This window comes from Cetorhinus maximus, chromosome 23 (genome assembly GCF_964194155.1).
Source record: "Cetorhinus maximus chromosome 23, sCetMax3.hap1.1, whole genome shotgun sequence".
In the NCBI taxonomy this organism is placed as follows: domain Eukaryota; kingdom Metazoa; phylum Chordata; class Chondrichthyes; order Lamniformes; family Cetorhinidae; genus Cetorhinus; species Cetorhinus maximus.
The window spans coordinates 38738618-38754296 of record NC_135901.1 but is presented as its reverse complement, the minus strand read 5'-3'; the positions used below and the strand labels follow the sequence as shown (position 1 = coordinate 38754296).

Here is a 15679-nt window from a genome sequence, read left to right as displayed (position 1 = left end):
CTGGGGATAGACCGTTCACCCGCTCCCAGTGTGGGAAGGGACTCACTCAGTCATCTAACCTGCTGATACACCAGCGGGTTCACACATAAAGACAGTGATTGGATTTTACTGTTAATTATATTCAGGACTGAACGATGTTCATTAGGGTCTGTTTCTCTGATGTTAAGTTCTAGGCATTAATGTTCTGGACAAAAGTCAAATAAATCAGCTTTGTATCACACACACAATTTTGAGTCTTTTTAAGATCACAAGTAAATACAATGATGGGATTTTCTTGTTCATTCCACCCGGGACTGAACGATTTTCATTGGGGAGTATTTCTGCTGATGTTCATAAATTCCAGCCCAGTTATAGGTGTTAATATTCTGGATAAAAGTCAAATAAATCAGCTTTGTGTAAAACGCACTGTCTGGTGAATCTTGTTAATATCTCTAACACAAGTTAGTTCCTTTTGAAGGACTCTCCCTTTCCCCTGTCTCCTCCACCCTCGCCTCCAACAACAAGTGTGAGGAGCTCATGGAGCTTCTTTGTCACTAAGATTGAGACAATCTGATCAGCTGCCTCTGCTGCTTCCCTCCCTTCCACTAACCCACCGGGACAAACTGTCTCTAAAGTTCCCCCTTGTCCGAGCCAAGAACCCACATCTTTCCCCAGTTTCTTTCCCATCTCCCTTCTTGCTCTCTCAGTGCTCATCTTGTCCATGAGACCCACTTCTGTTCCCTTAACCCTATTCACACTAAACTATTGACCATCCAACTTCTCCATCTCAACAATATCAGCTAATGGTTCTGTCTCTCTCCTGGTACTGTTCCCCTCATCTTTAAATCCACCGTCATCACCCATCCTGAAAAAAAACTTTTTCCACAATCGTCATTGTAAACTACCACCCCATCTCCAACCCCCCTTTCCTCTCCAAAGTCCTTGTACTTGGTGTCCCCCAAGGATCTATCCTTGGCCCCTCCTATTTCTCATCTACATGCTGCCACTCGGTGACATCATCCAAAAGCACCGTGTTAGTTTTCACATGGACACTGACAATGCCCAGCTCTACCTCACCACCAACCCTCTCCATTCCTCCAATGTTACTAAATTATCAAACTGCTTATCTCACATCCAGCACTGGATGAGCAGAAATTTCCTCAATTAAAAATTGGGGAGACCAAAGCCATTGTCTTCGGTCAACACTACAAATTCTGTTCCCTAACTACCGAGTCTATCCCTCTCTCCGGGAACTGTCTGAGACTGTTCACAATCTTGGTGTCATATTTGACTCCAAGATGAGTTTCTGACCACAATTCCACACCATCACTAACACCAGGTATTTCAATCTCCATAACATTGCCTGTATCCATCCCACCCCCAGCTCATCTGCTGCTCAAACATGTCCATGTTACCTTTAGACATGACAATTCCAATACATTCCTTGCCGGCCTCTCACATTCACCCCACCCCCACACGGAAACGTGGGATCATCCAAACTCTGCTGACCGTGAGCTTTCTCACACCGAGTCCCATTCACTCATCACCCCTGTGCTCATTGACCGACATTGGCTCTTGGTCAAGGAATGCCTCCATTTTAAAGTTTGTATCCTCATTTTCAAATCCCTCCATGGCCTCGTCGCTCCCTATTTCTGTAATCTCCAGTCACACACACCTCCGAGATGTCTGCGCTCCTCTCATTCTGGCCCCTTGAACATTCAGGATTTTAATTACTCCGCCATTATTGCTGTGCCTCGGTGTGAAACTTTTAAATTCCCTCCCTAAATTTGATGTGAGGGAACATTTTTTCACTCAAAGGGTGGTTGGAGTCTGGAACAAACTTCCTGAAAGGGCGGTAGAGGCAGGTTTGACTGAGGGATTCAGAAGGGAGCTGGTTTGCTACCTGAAAAGAGAGAATGTGCAAGGTTACGGGATAAGGCAGGGGAGTGGGACTAGGTGGAATGCTCTTGCAGAGAGCCAGTGCAGACTCGATGGGCCGAATGGCCTCCAGCACTATAAAGCTTCTGTGATTATCCCTGTTTTGGATCGGGGAACGAAACTCTATTATTGCGGTGCTATTAATAAAGTCAGTGAGAGACAATCTGTTGTTGTGAGCTTGATTATCTCATGACTGAAACCACAAGAATCACCATTTAGAGTCAACAAGATGAACAAGGAAAAATATCATGGCCCAAAACTCCAGCTAGACATTCCCAGGATAAAGTCTGTTATCTAACACCTCGAGTGGACAGAACAGAGAAAGATCCCAACTGTAAGAAACCCTCGAATCATTTGTAAATATCTTTCAAATGCTGACAGGTTCCAGCTGTCAGTTTCCATCACATTGAAGTTAATGGAAGGTGAGAGCGCGGTTATTCTAGAACTATAAAAAACACTAGTTAGAGCACAGCTAGAGTACTGAGTCCAGTTGTAGTCAGCACATTACAGGAAGGATGTGATCACACTGGAGCGGGCGCGGAAGAGATTTATCTGGATGTTCCCAGGTCTGGAGAATTTTAACTCTGAGGTAAAATTGGACAGGCTGGTGTTGTTTTCTTTGGGACAGGGGAAGAAGAGAGGAGATTTAATTGAGGTGTCTAAAATTATGAGGGGCCCAGATAGAGTGGATAGGTTGGACCTATTTCATTTACAGAGAGGTCAGTAATTGGGGGCAGAGATTTTAAGTAATTGGTGGGAGGATTAGAGGGGAGCTGAGTAATGTTTTCACCCAGAGGGTGGTGGTGATCTGGAACTCACTGTTTTAAAGGATGGTAGAGGCAGCAATACTCCAATTTAAAAAGTACTGGGATATACACTGGATGTGCTGTAACCTACAGGGCTATGGACTAAGAGCTGGAAAGTGGGTTTAGGCTGGATAGCTCATTTTCGGCCAGTACAGGCATGATCAGCTGAATGGCCTCCCCTGTGCTATAATTTCTCTGATTCTGTGGTGACAAGTGGTCCTCGTGTTTTTATTTGAGACAAGCCTCAGCCCAGTCATTTGCCCCGAGTGTCGATGTGATGGTTCAAGTTAAGAGATGCCGGGTATTGGGAGCAGCAGGAACAATAAATAAAATCGAGGTGTCAGTAAATACTGATATAGTTTATCTGTATCTTGTTCCAGTTTTATAACTTCTGCTGAATGTGGCCCTCACCAGTGCCAGGATATCGGATCAGAGCCACCATGGAAAATGAGTTTGATACACCTGAGATAGGCAATGTCAATTGGATCCTCAGTATCTCTGTAACCTCCTCCAGCCCCACAACCCTCTGTGTAGATACAAGATGCTAGTGTTGGATTACACCCTGAGATAGACAATGTCAACCTGATTCCCCTCATCCACCAGCACAGCAACTTCTTCACAAAACACAAACAGGTTTATAAGGTGTGACATTCTTTCCCGGAATCCATGTTGAGGATCTCTAATGGATCCTTCTCTCCCCCAGTGATCAGAAACAGAATCCATTAAGTTTCCTTCAAGCATCTTCCCTGTGATCGAGGTCACACTGATGGGCCTGTCATTCCCTGGCTCTGATTTGTCCCCGATTTGGAAAGTGGGAACACCATGAGCTACTTTCCGATCTCAGGGAACAATCGCTGACTCTATTGAGCTGCTGAAGATATGGACAAGAGGCTCACAGGGCACCCGTCCCATCTCTTTAAACCCCCTTGGGTGGACATCATCTGGACCTGGAGCACCATCTAGTTTGATATTCCCTATTTTCTCCAGGGTGACAATCCCTTTCTATTTTAATATTGATGATGTTATTGTCGACAGCACACCCCACAGCTGGAACCTGAGCATCATCCACAGGAGTGCAGACTGATGTGAAACAGTCATTTAACAGCTCTGTCATAGCCTGGCAATCTGATTCAATCTGTCCTCAACTGTCAGTGGCTCGAAACCACCTTTAACCATCTTCCCATTCCTGATGGAGCTGGAAAATCTTTTTCTGTTATTCCCACAATTATTCACCATCTTCTTTCCCAAAGATCTCTTCTCTAATGGCTGCTTTTCTCTCCCTCGGTTGTGGTTGATATTTGTCCCAATTCTCCTGGACACTGAATTCATCTTGTTCCAAGCTGGGTTCCGTGTCAGACAGTTCAGGGAGTCAGGAATCATTCACCCTGAGACCTGCACTGAGAGGTAAAACCCCAGACAGTTCCTCAGTAAGGATTCCTCTGGTTCCTCACCGTATATTAGTCAGGATTCTGAAACCCAGCTTTCTCCCAATCCACTCCTGGAGGGCCCACTCCCCGAGCCTACAACCTTCAGCAGGGTCAGTGCTGGAGTTCCTCAGTGGGAGTGATCCCAGAGTAACTGTGAGGATCGCACCCACGTGGATGTTCAGGGTTGTGTATTTTCAGTTATCCTGGTGTCTAACACACACACACATCAATATAACAGGGAATTCCAGGAAACATTCTGGAGATCAAATGTTTGTTGTGTAATTCTCCCAGCCGTTAACAGGTACCTCTGAAATCGTCCATCTACCATTTAAATACTGAGTTTAATCAATGTAGTTAAAACAGGTTTATTTTAAATGAGTTAACACCTGCCATTCAATGGTGGATACAGAATAATTTCCACAATCATTTTTAGCTTGGAAACTAAAAGCTGCCGTTTCACTTCCAGTCAGTAACAGATCACAGTTTTACATCAGCATTCATGTTGTTCCTGACTCTAAACACAGTTGTATAGGAGCCTCCTGTTCTGGGTCCAGGAGCTCTGAACCATGGAAGAGAGCGGCTGGGACACATTTCTTACACACCTCAGGATTAACTCACACGGGGACTTTGCTATCAGTGAAGAGAGAGGAGAAAGACCAAAGTGCTGTTTGTCCCTCTCAGTGTGACCCTGAAGGACTGTGTCCAGGCTGAAGTTCTGTTCCTGCTGTATGTTCCTCGACCCAGATTGTCCTGCCTGAGCTCCAGCCAGGTGATGTTAAACACCCAGGTGGGAAAGACAGAAATCTATAACAATGTGATCAAAACAAAGCTGATTTGTTTGAAATTTATCCAGAATATTAAACTCCAGCCCAGTTACAAGTACTTATAACATCAGCAGAAACAAACCCCAATTGTCAGAATGAACATGGCTCTTGTCCTGGATGTGATTAACAGTAGCAATAGCAGCAGAATCCAACTCATTCAGTCACTTATGAACTCGCTGGTCTGTCAGTAGGTGAGATGACTGAGTGAATCTCTTCCAACACACGGAGCAGGTGAACAGCCTCTCCCCAGTGTGAATGTATTTGTGTTTCAGCAGATCCATTTTGCTTTCAAATTTCCGCTCACAGTCAGAACTTTGAATAGGTTCCTTATCAGTGTGAACAAGTTGATGTGTATTGAGGTGGGACAAATGAATGAATCTCTTCCCCCACACAGAACAATTGAACGGTCCCTTCCCAATGTGAATGCGCTGGTGAACACTGAGTTCACATGAACACCTGAACCCAGACCCACAGTGAGAGCACATAAACTGCCTGTTGTCAATGTGAACATGCTGATGGCACATCAGCTCCACAGAACTTTTATAACATTCCCACAATCCAGACATTTAAAAGATCTTCTGTCAGTGTGAACTCACTGCTGTGTCAACAGGTTGATTAAATCAGTGAATCCCTTCCCACATATGCAGCAGGTGAATGATCTCTCCCCGCTGTGAACCATCAGTGAATGTGGGTTGTTAAAGCTCTCGTCACAGTCTAAACATTTAAACCCTCTCTCCAATCTGAACTAGGTATGCAGGCTCGACAAAGATGTGAGGTCAGAGCTCAGTCAAGGGGGAACTTTAGAGACAGTTTGTCCCAGTAGACGAGTGGAAGGGAAGAGAGCAGCAGAGGCAGCTGATCGGATTGTCTCAATCTTAGTGACAAAGAAGTTCCATGAGCTCCTCACACTTGTTGCTGGAGATGAGGGTGGAGGAGACAGGGGAGAGAGAGAGAGAGCCGTTCAAAAGGAACTAACTTGTGTTTGACGTATTTTAAAATATTCAGCACACTGTGTGTTAAAGAAAAAAGCTGATTTATTTGACTTTTACCCAGAATATTAGCCCCTAGAATTGGGCCTGGAGTTTATTAACATCAGCAGAAACAGACCCCAATGAACATGGTTCAGTCATGGATGTGATTAACATCAAAATCCAATCACTGTAGTCATTTGTGAGCAGATGGGATGACTGAAGGAATCCCTTCCCACAGTCAGAGCAGGTGAATGGTCTCTGCCCAGTGTGAATTCGCTGCTGTAAAATGAGGGCAGACGACCACCTGAACCCAGTCCCACATTGAGAGCATCTGAATGGTCTCTCGTCACTGTGAACACGTTGATGGCACATCAGATCACAGGAACTTTTGTAGCACTTCCCGCAATCTGGACATTTATATGGTCTCTCATCAGTGTGAACTCGCTGGTGTGTCAGCAGGTTGTATGAATGCGTGAATCCCTTCCCACACTCAGAGCAGCTGAACGGTCTCTCCCCAGTATGAATTCGCTGGTGTCTCAGCAAGGACGATGACTCAGTGAATCCCTTCCCACATTGGGAGCAGGTGAATGGTCTCTCCCCAGTGTGAATTCACTGGTGTCTCAGCAGCGAGGATGACTCAGTGAATCCCTTCCCACACTTGGAGCAGGTGAATGGTTTCTCCCTGGTGTGAACTCGCTTGTGTCTCAGCAGGGACGAGGAATCAGTGAATCCCTTCCCACAATCAGAACAGGTGAACAGCCTCTCCCCGGTGTGACTGCACTGATGAGTTTCCAACTTGGATGGGTAATTGAATCCCTTACCACAGTCCTCACATTTCCGTGGTTTCTCCCCATTGTGACTATATTTATGTCTTGACAGGCCAGATGATCGGCTGAAGCCTCGTCCACACACACAACATGTGTATGGTTTCTCCCCACTGTGAACGGTGCTTTTCCCTTCCATGTTCAAAATCCAATGATATTCAGGTTACCACAAATTGGGCGACCCCATCAGAACTGGATGTGATGTTTGGTTTCAGATTCCAGACTGCAAATCCTCCCTTTCTAAAACCCTGTAAAATTGATTTAAAACAGAAAAAAGAGAGTGAGAGCAAACCCACAAAAACACAAAGGCAGGTTGTGAAATTGAACTGAATGAATCTGATAATCTGTGGGCCCGGAGCTAGGAATAAGTGACCATGAAAGCTGGTGGATTGTTGCAAAAGCCCAACTGGTTCACTAATGTCCTTCAGGGAAGGGAACATGCCACCTGGTCTGGGTCTATACAAGACTCTGGCCTCTGTTACAGGAGAGAAAGGGAGGGAGAGAGGGGCAGGAGAGATGGGGGTGAAAGATTTTATACATCTACAATGCAACTAAAGCTTTGACAGAATCTCCCAAACCCTCAGCTTCCATCCCAAGAAGTACCAGGGTAGCAGGTGTATATGAACACCGTCACCTCCAAGTCACAAACCATCTTGACTTGTCTGACATCCAGTACTGGGAAAGAGAAATTTCCTCCATTTAAATATTGAGAAGGCTGAAGCCATTTTCTTCAGTCTCTGTTACAAACTCCATTCCCTAGCCAGACTCCATCCCTCTCCCTGGTAACTGTCTGAAACTGAACCAGACTGTTCACAGCCATAGTGAAATATTTCACCATAAGATGAGCTTCCAACCACATATCCACATCATCACCAAGACCGCCTATTTCCACCTCAGTAACATTTCCTGACTCCACCCAGTCTCAGTTCATGTGCTGCTGAAATTCTCATCCATTCCTTTGTTACCTTTCGGCTTAACTAGCCTAATGCTCTCCTGGCCGGCCTCCCACATTCAACCTCCCTGTAATTTTCAGGTCATGTAAAACTCTGCTACCCATGTGCTTACTCGCACGAAGTCATGTTCACCCCTCACCCCTGTGCTCACTGACCTACAAAGGTTTCCTTTTCATAAGCACCAACATTTTAAAATTATCATCCTTGTTTTCCTCCATGGTTGTGATTTCTGTCTTTGTAATCTCCTCCAGCCACACACTCCTCCGAGATCTCTACCCTCATCTAATTCCGGCCTCTTGGGCACTCCTGATATAATCGCTACACTATGGGTGACTGTTCTTTCATTTGCCTAGTCCACAAGCTCTGAAACATCCTCCTTAAATCTCTCCACCTCACTTTCCCCCTTTAAGATTCTCCCTAAAACCTACCTCTTTGACCAAGCTGCCCTAATATCTCTCCTTGTGGTTCAGTGTCAGTTAATTTGTGACATTTCTGTGAAATGTCTTGGAAAGTTTCATTATTTTAAAGGCACAATATAAATTCAAGTTATTGTCACTGACCTGGACATATATCGTTGTTTCTGTCTCATCAAGAAGACATTGTAACTCAAAGCGTGAAGCAGACAGAATGGGAACAAAAGAGATAAAAACAAAAAACTGCGGATGCTGGAATTCCAAAACAGAACTACCTGGAAAAACTCAGCAGGTCTGGCAGCATCGGCGGAGAAGAACAAAGTTGACGTTTCGAGTCCTCAGGACCCTTCAAAAGAACTAAGTAAAAATAGGAGAGGGGTGAAATATAAGCTGGTTTAAGGTGGGGGGAGAAGTTGGGGGGCGGGTGGTTGTAGGGACAAGCAAGCAGTGATAGGAGCAGATAACCAAAAGATGTCACAGACAAAAGAACAAAGAGGTGTTGAAGGTGGTGATATTATCTAAAAGGATCTGCAACTGGGAGAAAGCTGCAGCCTCGCTCGGTGCAAAAGGGGTGACGGGCCAAGGGAAACCAGGAAGTTCGATTTTTGGGGTTTGCGGTTTACACAACATGTTTACGAAACCGTTTCGCTCACCCACTGGATCCATCGTTCCCTTCGCCCCGCTATGCACACACTCACCAATTGCGGATCCGACAAAGAACCTGATCTCCTGCGCCATTACTCACACTGCGCATGTTTCACTCCCAACCCGGCCCCACCCCTCATTCACTCCGATTAATTGGAGGACCAGCCGGTCCTCCAGTGCCGCCCCCTCTTCCTATTGGTCCGGAGCTGCCGTCAATCAGCCGGGCATTGTGACGGTTTCAGATGGTGAGAGCGGCCACAGACTCAGCCTGACTTGCTGATTCTTGGCAGCATTTTCTGTTTGGGAATTAGAGCTAGAGATGGATGGTCAGTTCCCCTCTGTCCGGGGGGGATTCACACTCATTTCCCTAGTGCACTGATTATCACCTTTACTTTACAAGATAAAGTCACCGGTTCAATCCCGGCTGGAAACTTTGTGTTTACAAATATTTTTTTTTATTCATTCATGAAACGTTAGGGGGAAGTTCAAGGATTTTGACCCAGGGACAGTGAAGGAAGGGTGATATATTTCCAAATCAGGATGGTGAGTGACTTGGAGGGGAGCTTCCAGGCGGTGGTGTTCCCATCTATCTACTGTCCTTGTCCTTCTAGATGGTAGTGCTCGTGGGTTTGGAAGGTGCTGTATAAAGAGCCTTGATCAATTCCTGTAGGGTATCTTGTAGAAGGTATGCACAGCTGCTACAGTGCGTCAGTGTTGAGGGAGTGAGTGTTTGTGGAAGGAGTGCCAATTCACCAGGGCTCCTTCAACACCATCTTACAAACCCATGACTACTATCATCGAGAAGGACAAGGGCAGCAGATAGATGGGAACACCACCACCAGGACGTTCCCCTCCAAGCCACTCACCATTTTGACTTGGAAATATATCGCCGTTCCTTCAAAATCCTGGTACTCCCTCCCAAACAGCACTGTGGGTGTACCTACACCACATGGACTGCAGTGGTTCAAGATGGCAGCTCACCATCACCTTCTCAAGGGCAAGTTGGGATGGGCAATAAATGCTGGCCCAGCCAGAGAAGGCCATATCCCATTAAAGGATAATTTAAAAAATCAAGCGGGTTGCTTTGTCCTGGATTTATGTTGCACCCTTGTGAATGCTGTTGGAGCTGCACTCATCCAGCCAATTGGAGAGGATTACATCACAATCCTGACTTGTCCGTTGTAGATGGCGGACAGGCTTTGGGGAGTCAGGAGGTGAGTTACTTGTTTCAGAATTCCTCGCCTCTGACCTGTTCTTGTAGCCACAGTATTAAAAGGGTGCTCCAGTTCAGTTTCTGGTCAATTGTAACCCCCAGGACGTTGATGGTTGGAGATTCAGCAGCAGTAATGCCATAACAATTCTGTGATAGACACATCAACTGTCCTACCATCCTTAATGTGTTTTAAATAATTACTTAATTATATTAATCATTTATTTATATTGCTTTTTAAAACATTTTATTATCTTGACCTCCAAGTTGAATACTATTTGAAAGCTTAAGAATACAACCGACCTTAAGCACTCACCAGATACTCACCAAGCAGCTAGCTCCTTTCCCTGTAGTAGAGCATGAACCAATTCCTACAGTGTGAGAAAGATAGAAAAAGGAAATGAACATCTCCTCCCTCCACTTCACCGAACTCCCCCTCTCACCAAACTCCAAGCATGCACATGTTTGCCTTACCTGCACTGAAGAGGCCTGTATTTATTGCCAACTGACCTGGGGCTAGAGTAACCAGACCAGTTAGTGAATTAACTACTCAGCTCTCACAAGAGAGAGTGAGTCTTAGCTGCAAGAAAAAAACTTAGCCTGCATACACTGTAATTTCCAGTTACTGCTAATGGAGGAAAGGTTAGCAACAGGAGGAGGGAATGTGGAGCTGAGGCCACAATCAGGTCAGCCATGATCTTACTGAACGACTGAGCAGGCTAAAGGGGTCGAATAACCTACCTAATTCATAGGTTGAACACAGTGTGTTTAATACAAAGATGATTTATTTGACTTTATTCAGAATAATAACTGCATTAATTGGGCCACAGTTTATTAACATCAGCAGAAACAGACAACTATGAACATGGTTCAGTCCTGGATGTGATTAGCAGCAAAATCCAATCACTGTAGTTACTTGTGAACTCGCTAGTGTGTTAGCAGGGTAGATAACTGAATGAATCCCTTCCCACACTCGGAGCAGGTGAACGGCCTCTCCCCAGTGTGAACTCGCTGGTGCAGCAGCAGGGTGCGTGACCGAGTGAATCCCTTCCCACACTTGGAGCAGGTGAATGGCCTCTCACCAGTTTGAATTCGCTGGTGTTCAATGAGGTTAGATGCTCACCTGAACCCAGTCCCACAGTGAGAGCACCTGAACAGTCTCTCGTCAGTGTGAACACGTTGATGGGTCATCAGTTCCTGGGATCTCTTAAAGCACTTCCCGCAGTCTGGGCATTGAAAAGATCTCTCATCAGTGTGAACACGTTGATGAGACATCAGGTCTCTGGAACATTTATAGCAATGAGGTGCTGTTCCTCCAGTTTGCATTGAGCTTCACTGGAACAATGCAGCAAGCCAAGGACAGACATGTGGGCATGAGAGCAGGGTGGAGTGTTGAAATGGCAAGCGACAGGGAGGTCTGGGTAATGCTTGCGGACAGATCGAAGCTGGAGGAACAGCACCTCATCTTCCAACTAGTCACTTTACAGCCTTCCGGACTGAATATTGAGTTCAACAATTTTAGATCATGAACTCTCTCCTCCATCCCCACCTCCTTTCCGATTTCCCCCCTCCTTTTTGTTTTTTCCAATAATTTATATAGATTTTTCTTTTCCCACCTATTTCCATTATTTTTAAATGTATTTCCATCCATTGTTTTATCTCTACCTTTTAGCCTTTTTCGATCCCTTCACCCCACCCCACCCCCACTAGGGCTCTCTGTCCCTTGCTCATCCTGCTTTCTACCCTTAATTAGCACATTCCTTAGATAATATCACCACCTTCAACACCTCTTTGTCCTTTTGTCTGTGACATCTTTTGGTTATCTCCACCTATCACTGGCCCTCTATCCAGCTCTACTTGTCCCACCCTCCCTTAAACCAGCTTATATTTCACCTCTCTTCTATTTTTCCTTCGTTCTGTTGAAGTCATGCGGACTCGAAACGTTAACTGTGTTCCTCTCCGCTGATGCTGCCAGACCTGCTGAGTTTTTCCAGGTATTTTTGTTTTTGTTTTGTATTTCCAGCATCCGCAGTTTTTTTGCTTTTATCACAATCCTCCCATATATCTTCACTTCATTTTATTCCGGAAACCTGATAATTCCCAATTTTAATTGCTCCAGCTTTGGTCACAACAGCTGCACATTGCCCCCTATAAAGATGGCGGACACATGCGCACTGCCGCCCATTGCCCCAATAAAGATGGTGGACACATGCGCACTGCTGCCCATTGCCCCTATAAAGATAGCGGACACACATGCCCACTGCCGCCCATTGCCCCCTATAAAGATGGCGGACACACATGCGTACTGCTGCCCATTGCCCCTATAGAGATAAAGACAAAAAACTGCGGATGCTGGAAATCCAAAACAAAAACAGAATTACCTGGAAAAACTCAGCAGGTCTGGCAGCATCGGCGGAGAAGAACAAAGTTGATGTTTCGAGTCCTCATGACCCTTCAACAGAACTGAGTAAAATTAGGAGAGGGGTGAAATATAAGCTGGTTTAAGGTGGGGGGGGGGGGGGCGGGCGTGATGGTTGTAGGGACAAGCAAGCAGTGATAGGAGCAGATAATCAAAAGATGTCACAGACAAGAGAACAAAGAGGTGTTGAAGGTGGTGATATTATCTAAGAGAATGTGCTAATTAAGAATGGATGGCAGGGCACGCAAGGTACAGATAGCTCTAGTGGGGGTGGGGTGAAATAAGACTAACAGGGCATAAAAGGTATAGATTTAAAAATAATGGAAATAGGTGGGAAAAGAAAAATCTATATAAATTATTGGAAAAAACAAAAGGGAGGGGCTGAGAAGATTTTTTCTCTCAGAAGGTTGTGAATCTTTGGAACTTTCTTCTGCAGAGAGTGGTGGAGGCAGAGTCAATGACCATTGTTAAGACAGATTTGGATTGATTCATGACTAACAATGGAGACTGATGTAAAATAAACCTGCAAGGTATCCTAAACAAGGGTGTCAGTGAGTTAAAGCTTCAGATTACTGATACAGGAATGACAGTTGTTCTCTATCAGTTTTACACTTCCAAACTAAAGAGTGGGACATTCATTGTGGATACATGGAAACAGTATGATCCCAACCACTGTAGACACATCCATGTCACCAGGAACCAGCTCTCCGACAACCGGTGCCATCTCCCTTCCAGCCTTTTGGTGTCTTGTCTGTTACCAAGTATTCTGATTGACCCGAAGCCGATATTAGGTTTGAATTCCTGATGTGCAATAACGAGAATCCTTTCAATGTCTCAGATCAGTTAATTTCACTGATAACATTAGATTCAATGTTCCAGCGTCCTAAAGAAGGGAAAGGTGCCTTGACTGTCTCTGGCAGTTGGACAGTTCACCCTTCATTCTCCTCTGATTCCATTCCTCAAAGAGGATTTTCTTTTTCCCCTTGAGTTCCCGGACCACATCTGGCAGCATCTTTGGATTGAGAGGCATAATGAACAGTTCGGGTGCAGTGCCGTCCTGATGAAAGGTTACAGTCCTGAAATGAAAACTATGTTTCTCTCTCGACAGAGGTTACCAGATCGGCTCAAATTTCCAGAATTTTCTGTTTTTATTTCAGATAATCAGCATCTGCTTTTCTTTTGCTTTTCTTTACCTGATTAGTGCTAAGAATGTGGAACCCATTACCAGTAGATTTCGAGACTGATGTCTGAGCTAAAGACATACAGGTAAACTCACAATGTAAACAGATAATTCACCAGCTGGAAATAGAAAGGGATTCACTCTGTCATCCAATTTACAGACACAGCAACATAATCCACCAGTGGGGGCCCATTCAGATTCTTCACATGTGCAAAGGACATTATTCAGTTTGCCTACATGTTAACATTCCAACTTTAAAAGTTCAAAGGATTTGATCCACAATCAGAACATTACTACTGGCAAGACACCGTTTAAATGTTCCATGTACGGGAAAAAAATCATGAGCTCATCCCATCTGCTGAGACTTCACTGAGTTCAGATCTAACTGTCAGGGTTTGTTATGCTGTTCATAACATCCAGGGGAATATTATGGTGGGGGCCAGAGCAACGTAGCCACTGAATTGATTGATTCATCAGTTTTATATCTTGGCCCTATGGCACCCATCGTATTCTGATGGGAGGTCATCAGTTTCTCCTCTACAATATCGCCTTTGAATGGTGGAACAGTCACCCAGGATTCGCTGCGGGCCAGAATGTATCCTATCCTCATTACAACAATTTAATGCGCATGCGCATTGTAGAGCGTACATAGAGCATGCGCATTGCTGTCTGCTTCATGAGCATGCGCAGTGCTGGTCTGTGACTGAACCTGCTCAGAGCGAGTGAGGGAATGTCGACTGGAGCAAATGAACAGAGTTTGGCACAAAAACAAAAATTGCTGGAAAAACTCAGCAGGTCTGACAGCACCTGTGGAGAGAAAGACAGAGGTAACGTTTCGAGTCCAGATGACGAAATCTAAAGAGAAGTAGAAATGTGGTGAAATATATACTGGAGCCAATGGAGATCAGTGAGTACAGGGGGAATGGGAATTGGACAAACTGTGAGTTAGGATACAGGCAGCAGTGCTCTAGATTTACAGCAGGTGGAATATGAGAGGAAGGCTGAGGGGGCTTTGGAATAGTCGGGTCTGGAGGGAGAAAAGGGAGGATTGAGAGTTTCAGCAGCAAATAGGCTTAAGCAGGAGAGGAAACAGAAGATGTCACAAAGGTGGAAGTAGGCGGCCTTAGTGATGGAGCGGATATGGATCAGAAAATCAGCTCAGAGTGAAATTGACACTACAACAGTTTGGTTCAGGGTCAGACAGTGGCCAGAATAACAACAGAATCCAACCAATCCAGTCAGATGTAAACTCACTGGTGTGTCAGCAGGTTGAATGACTGAGTGAATCCCTTCCCACATTCAATGCAGGTGAATGGTTTCCCTCCAGAGTGAGTGCATTGGTATTTCATCAGATTTTTCGTGCTTTTATAAACTCCTCTCAAAGTGAGAATAATAAAAGGTCTCTTATCAGAGTGAACAACTTGATGGGCAGTGAGGCTGGATGAACATGTGAACTCTTTCCCACACATGGAGCAGATGAATGACATCTCCCTGGTGCAAACACGTGGGTTGTAGTGATTGAGCCCTTACTTACAACAGGATCAGACATGACAAAGTTCAGTTATGGAGCAGTTTTATTGAGAGAAGGGCAGGAAAAACCTATAGACTAAAGGTAAAGTTGAGGCAATGATTTACAGAACAACGTGCGCTCTGTACATCCTGTGTTCTATCTGGACAGCAGAGTGCACTTCTTTCTTCGTAGCTTCTGGTTTTCTTATGGAGTTTCCAGCTTTCCTATTTCTGTCTTATTTAGCTTTCTATGATTTATATTTTCTCCACTGCACCAAACCCCTTGTGAGGATTGTTCTCGTTGTTTCAGTTTCCCAACGGCAAATCCTCCCCTTCTAATGACCCATGAAATTGATTTAAATCAGAGAAAAGGGAGTGAGCGCGAACCCACAAAAACTCAAAGGGAGGTTATAAAACTGAGCTGAATGAATGTCCTTCAGGGAAGGAAACCTGCCACTCAGTCTGGACCTGCGCAAGACTCAGACCTCTGTGGCAGGATAGAGAGTGGAGGAGGGCAAAGGAAATAGTCTTCATCCTTCTGCAAGTCCATCAGAATGTTCAAAGAATCTCCCCAACTCACA

At 45.0% G+C, this 15679-nt stretch overlaps 3 protein-coding genes across 3 annotated transcripts in view; 1 reads left to right on the top strand and 2 right to left on the bottom strand.

Moving 5' to 3' along the window:
- LOC144697486 (uncharacterized) overlaps positions 1-15679 on the bottom strand; it is a 352987-nt gene that overhangs the window by 136045 nt on the left and 201263 nt on the right. The window lies entirely within an intron of this gene.
- LOC144697563 (uncharacterized) overlaps positions 1-15679 on the top strand; it is an 89392-nt gene that overhangs the window by 36187 nt on the left and 37526 nt on the right. The gene's annotated exons all lie outside the window — the stretch shown is intronic.
- Positions 4503-8883, bottom strand: LOC144697547 (uncharacterized). The gene is made up of 2 exons (XM_078569598.1): positions 8834-8883; positions 4503-7017 (listed from the first exon to the last, which is right to left on the bottom strand). Exon 2 carries the CDS (start codon positions 6906-6908, stop codon positions 6555-6557), a length of 354 nt encoding a protein of 117 aa, XP_078425724.1. The 5' UTR covers positions 6909-7017; positions 8834-8883; the 3' UTR covers positions 4503-6554.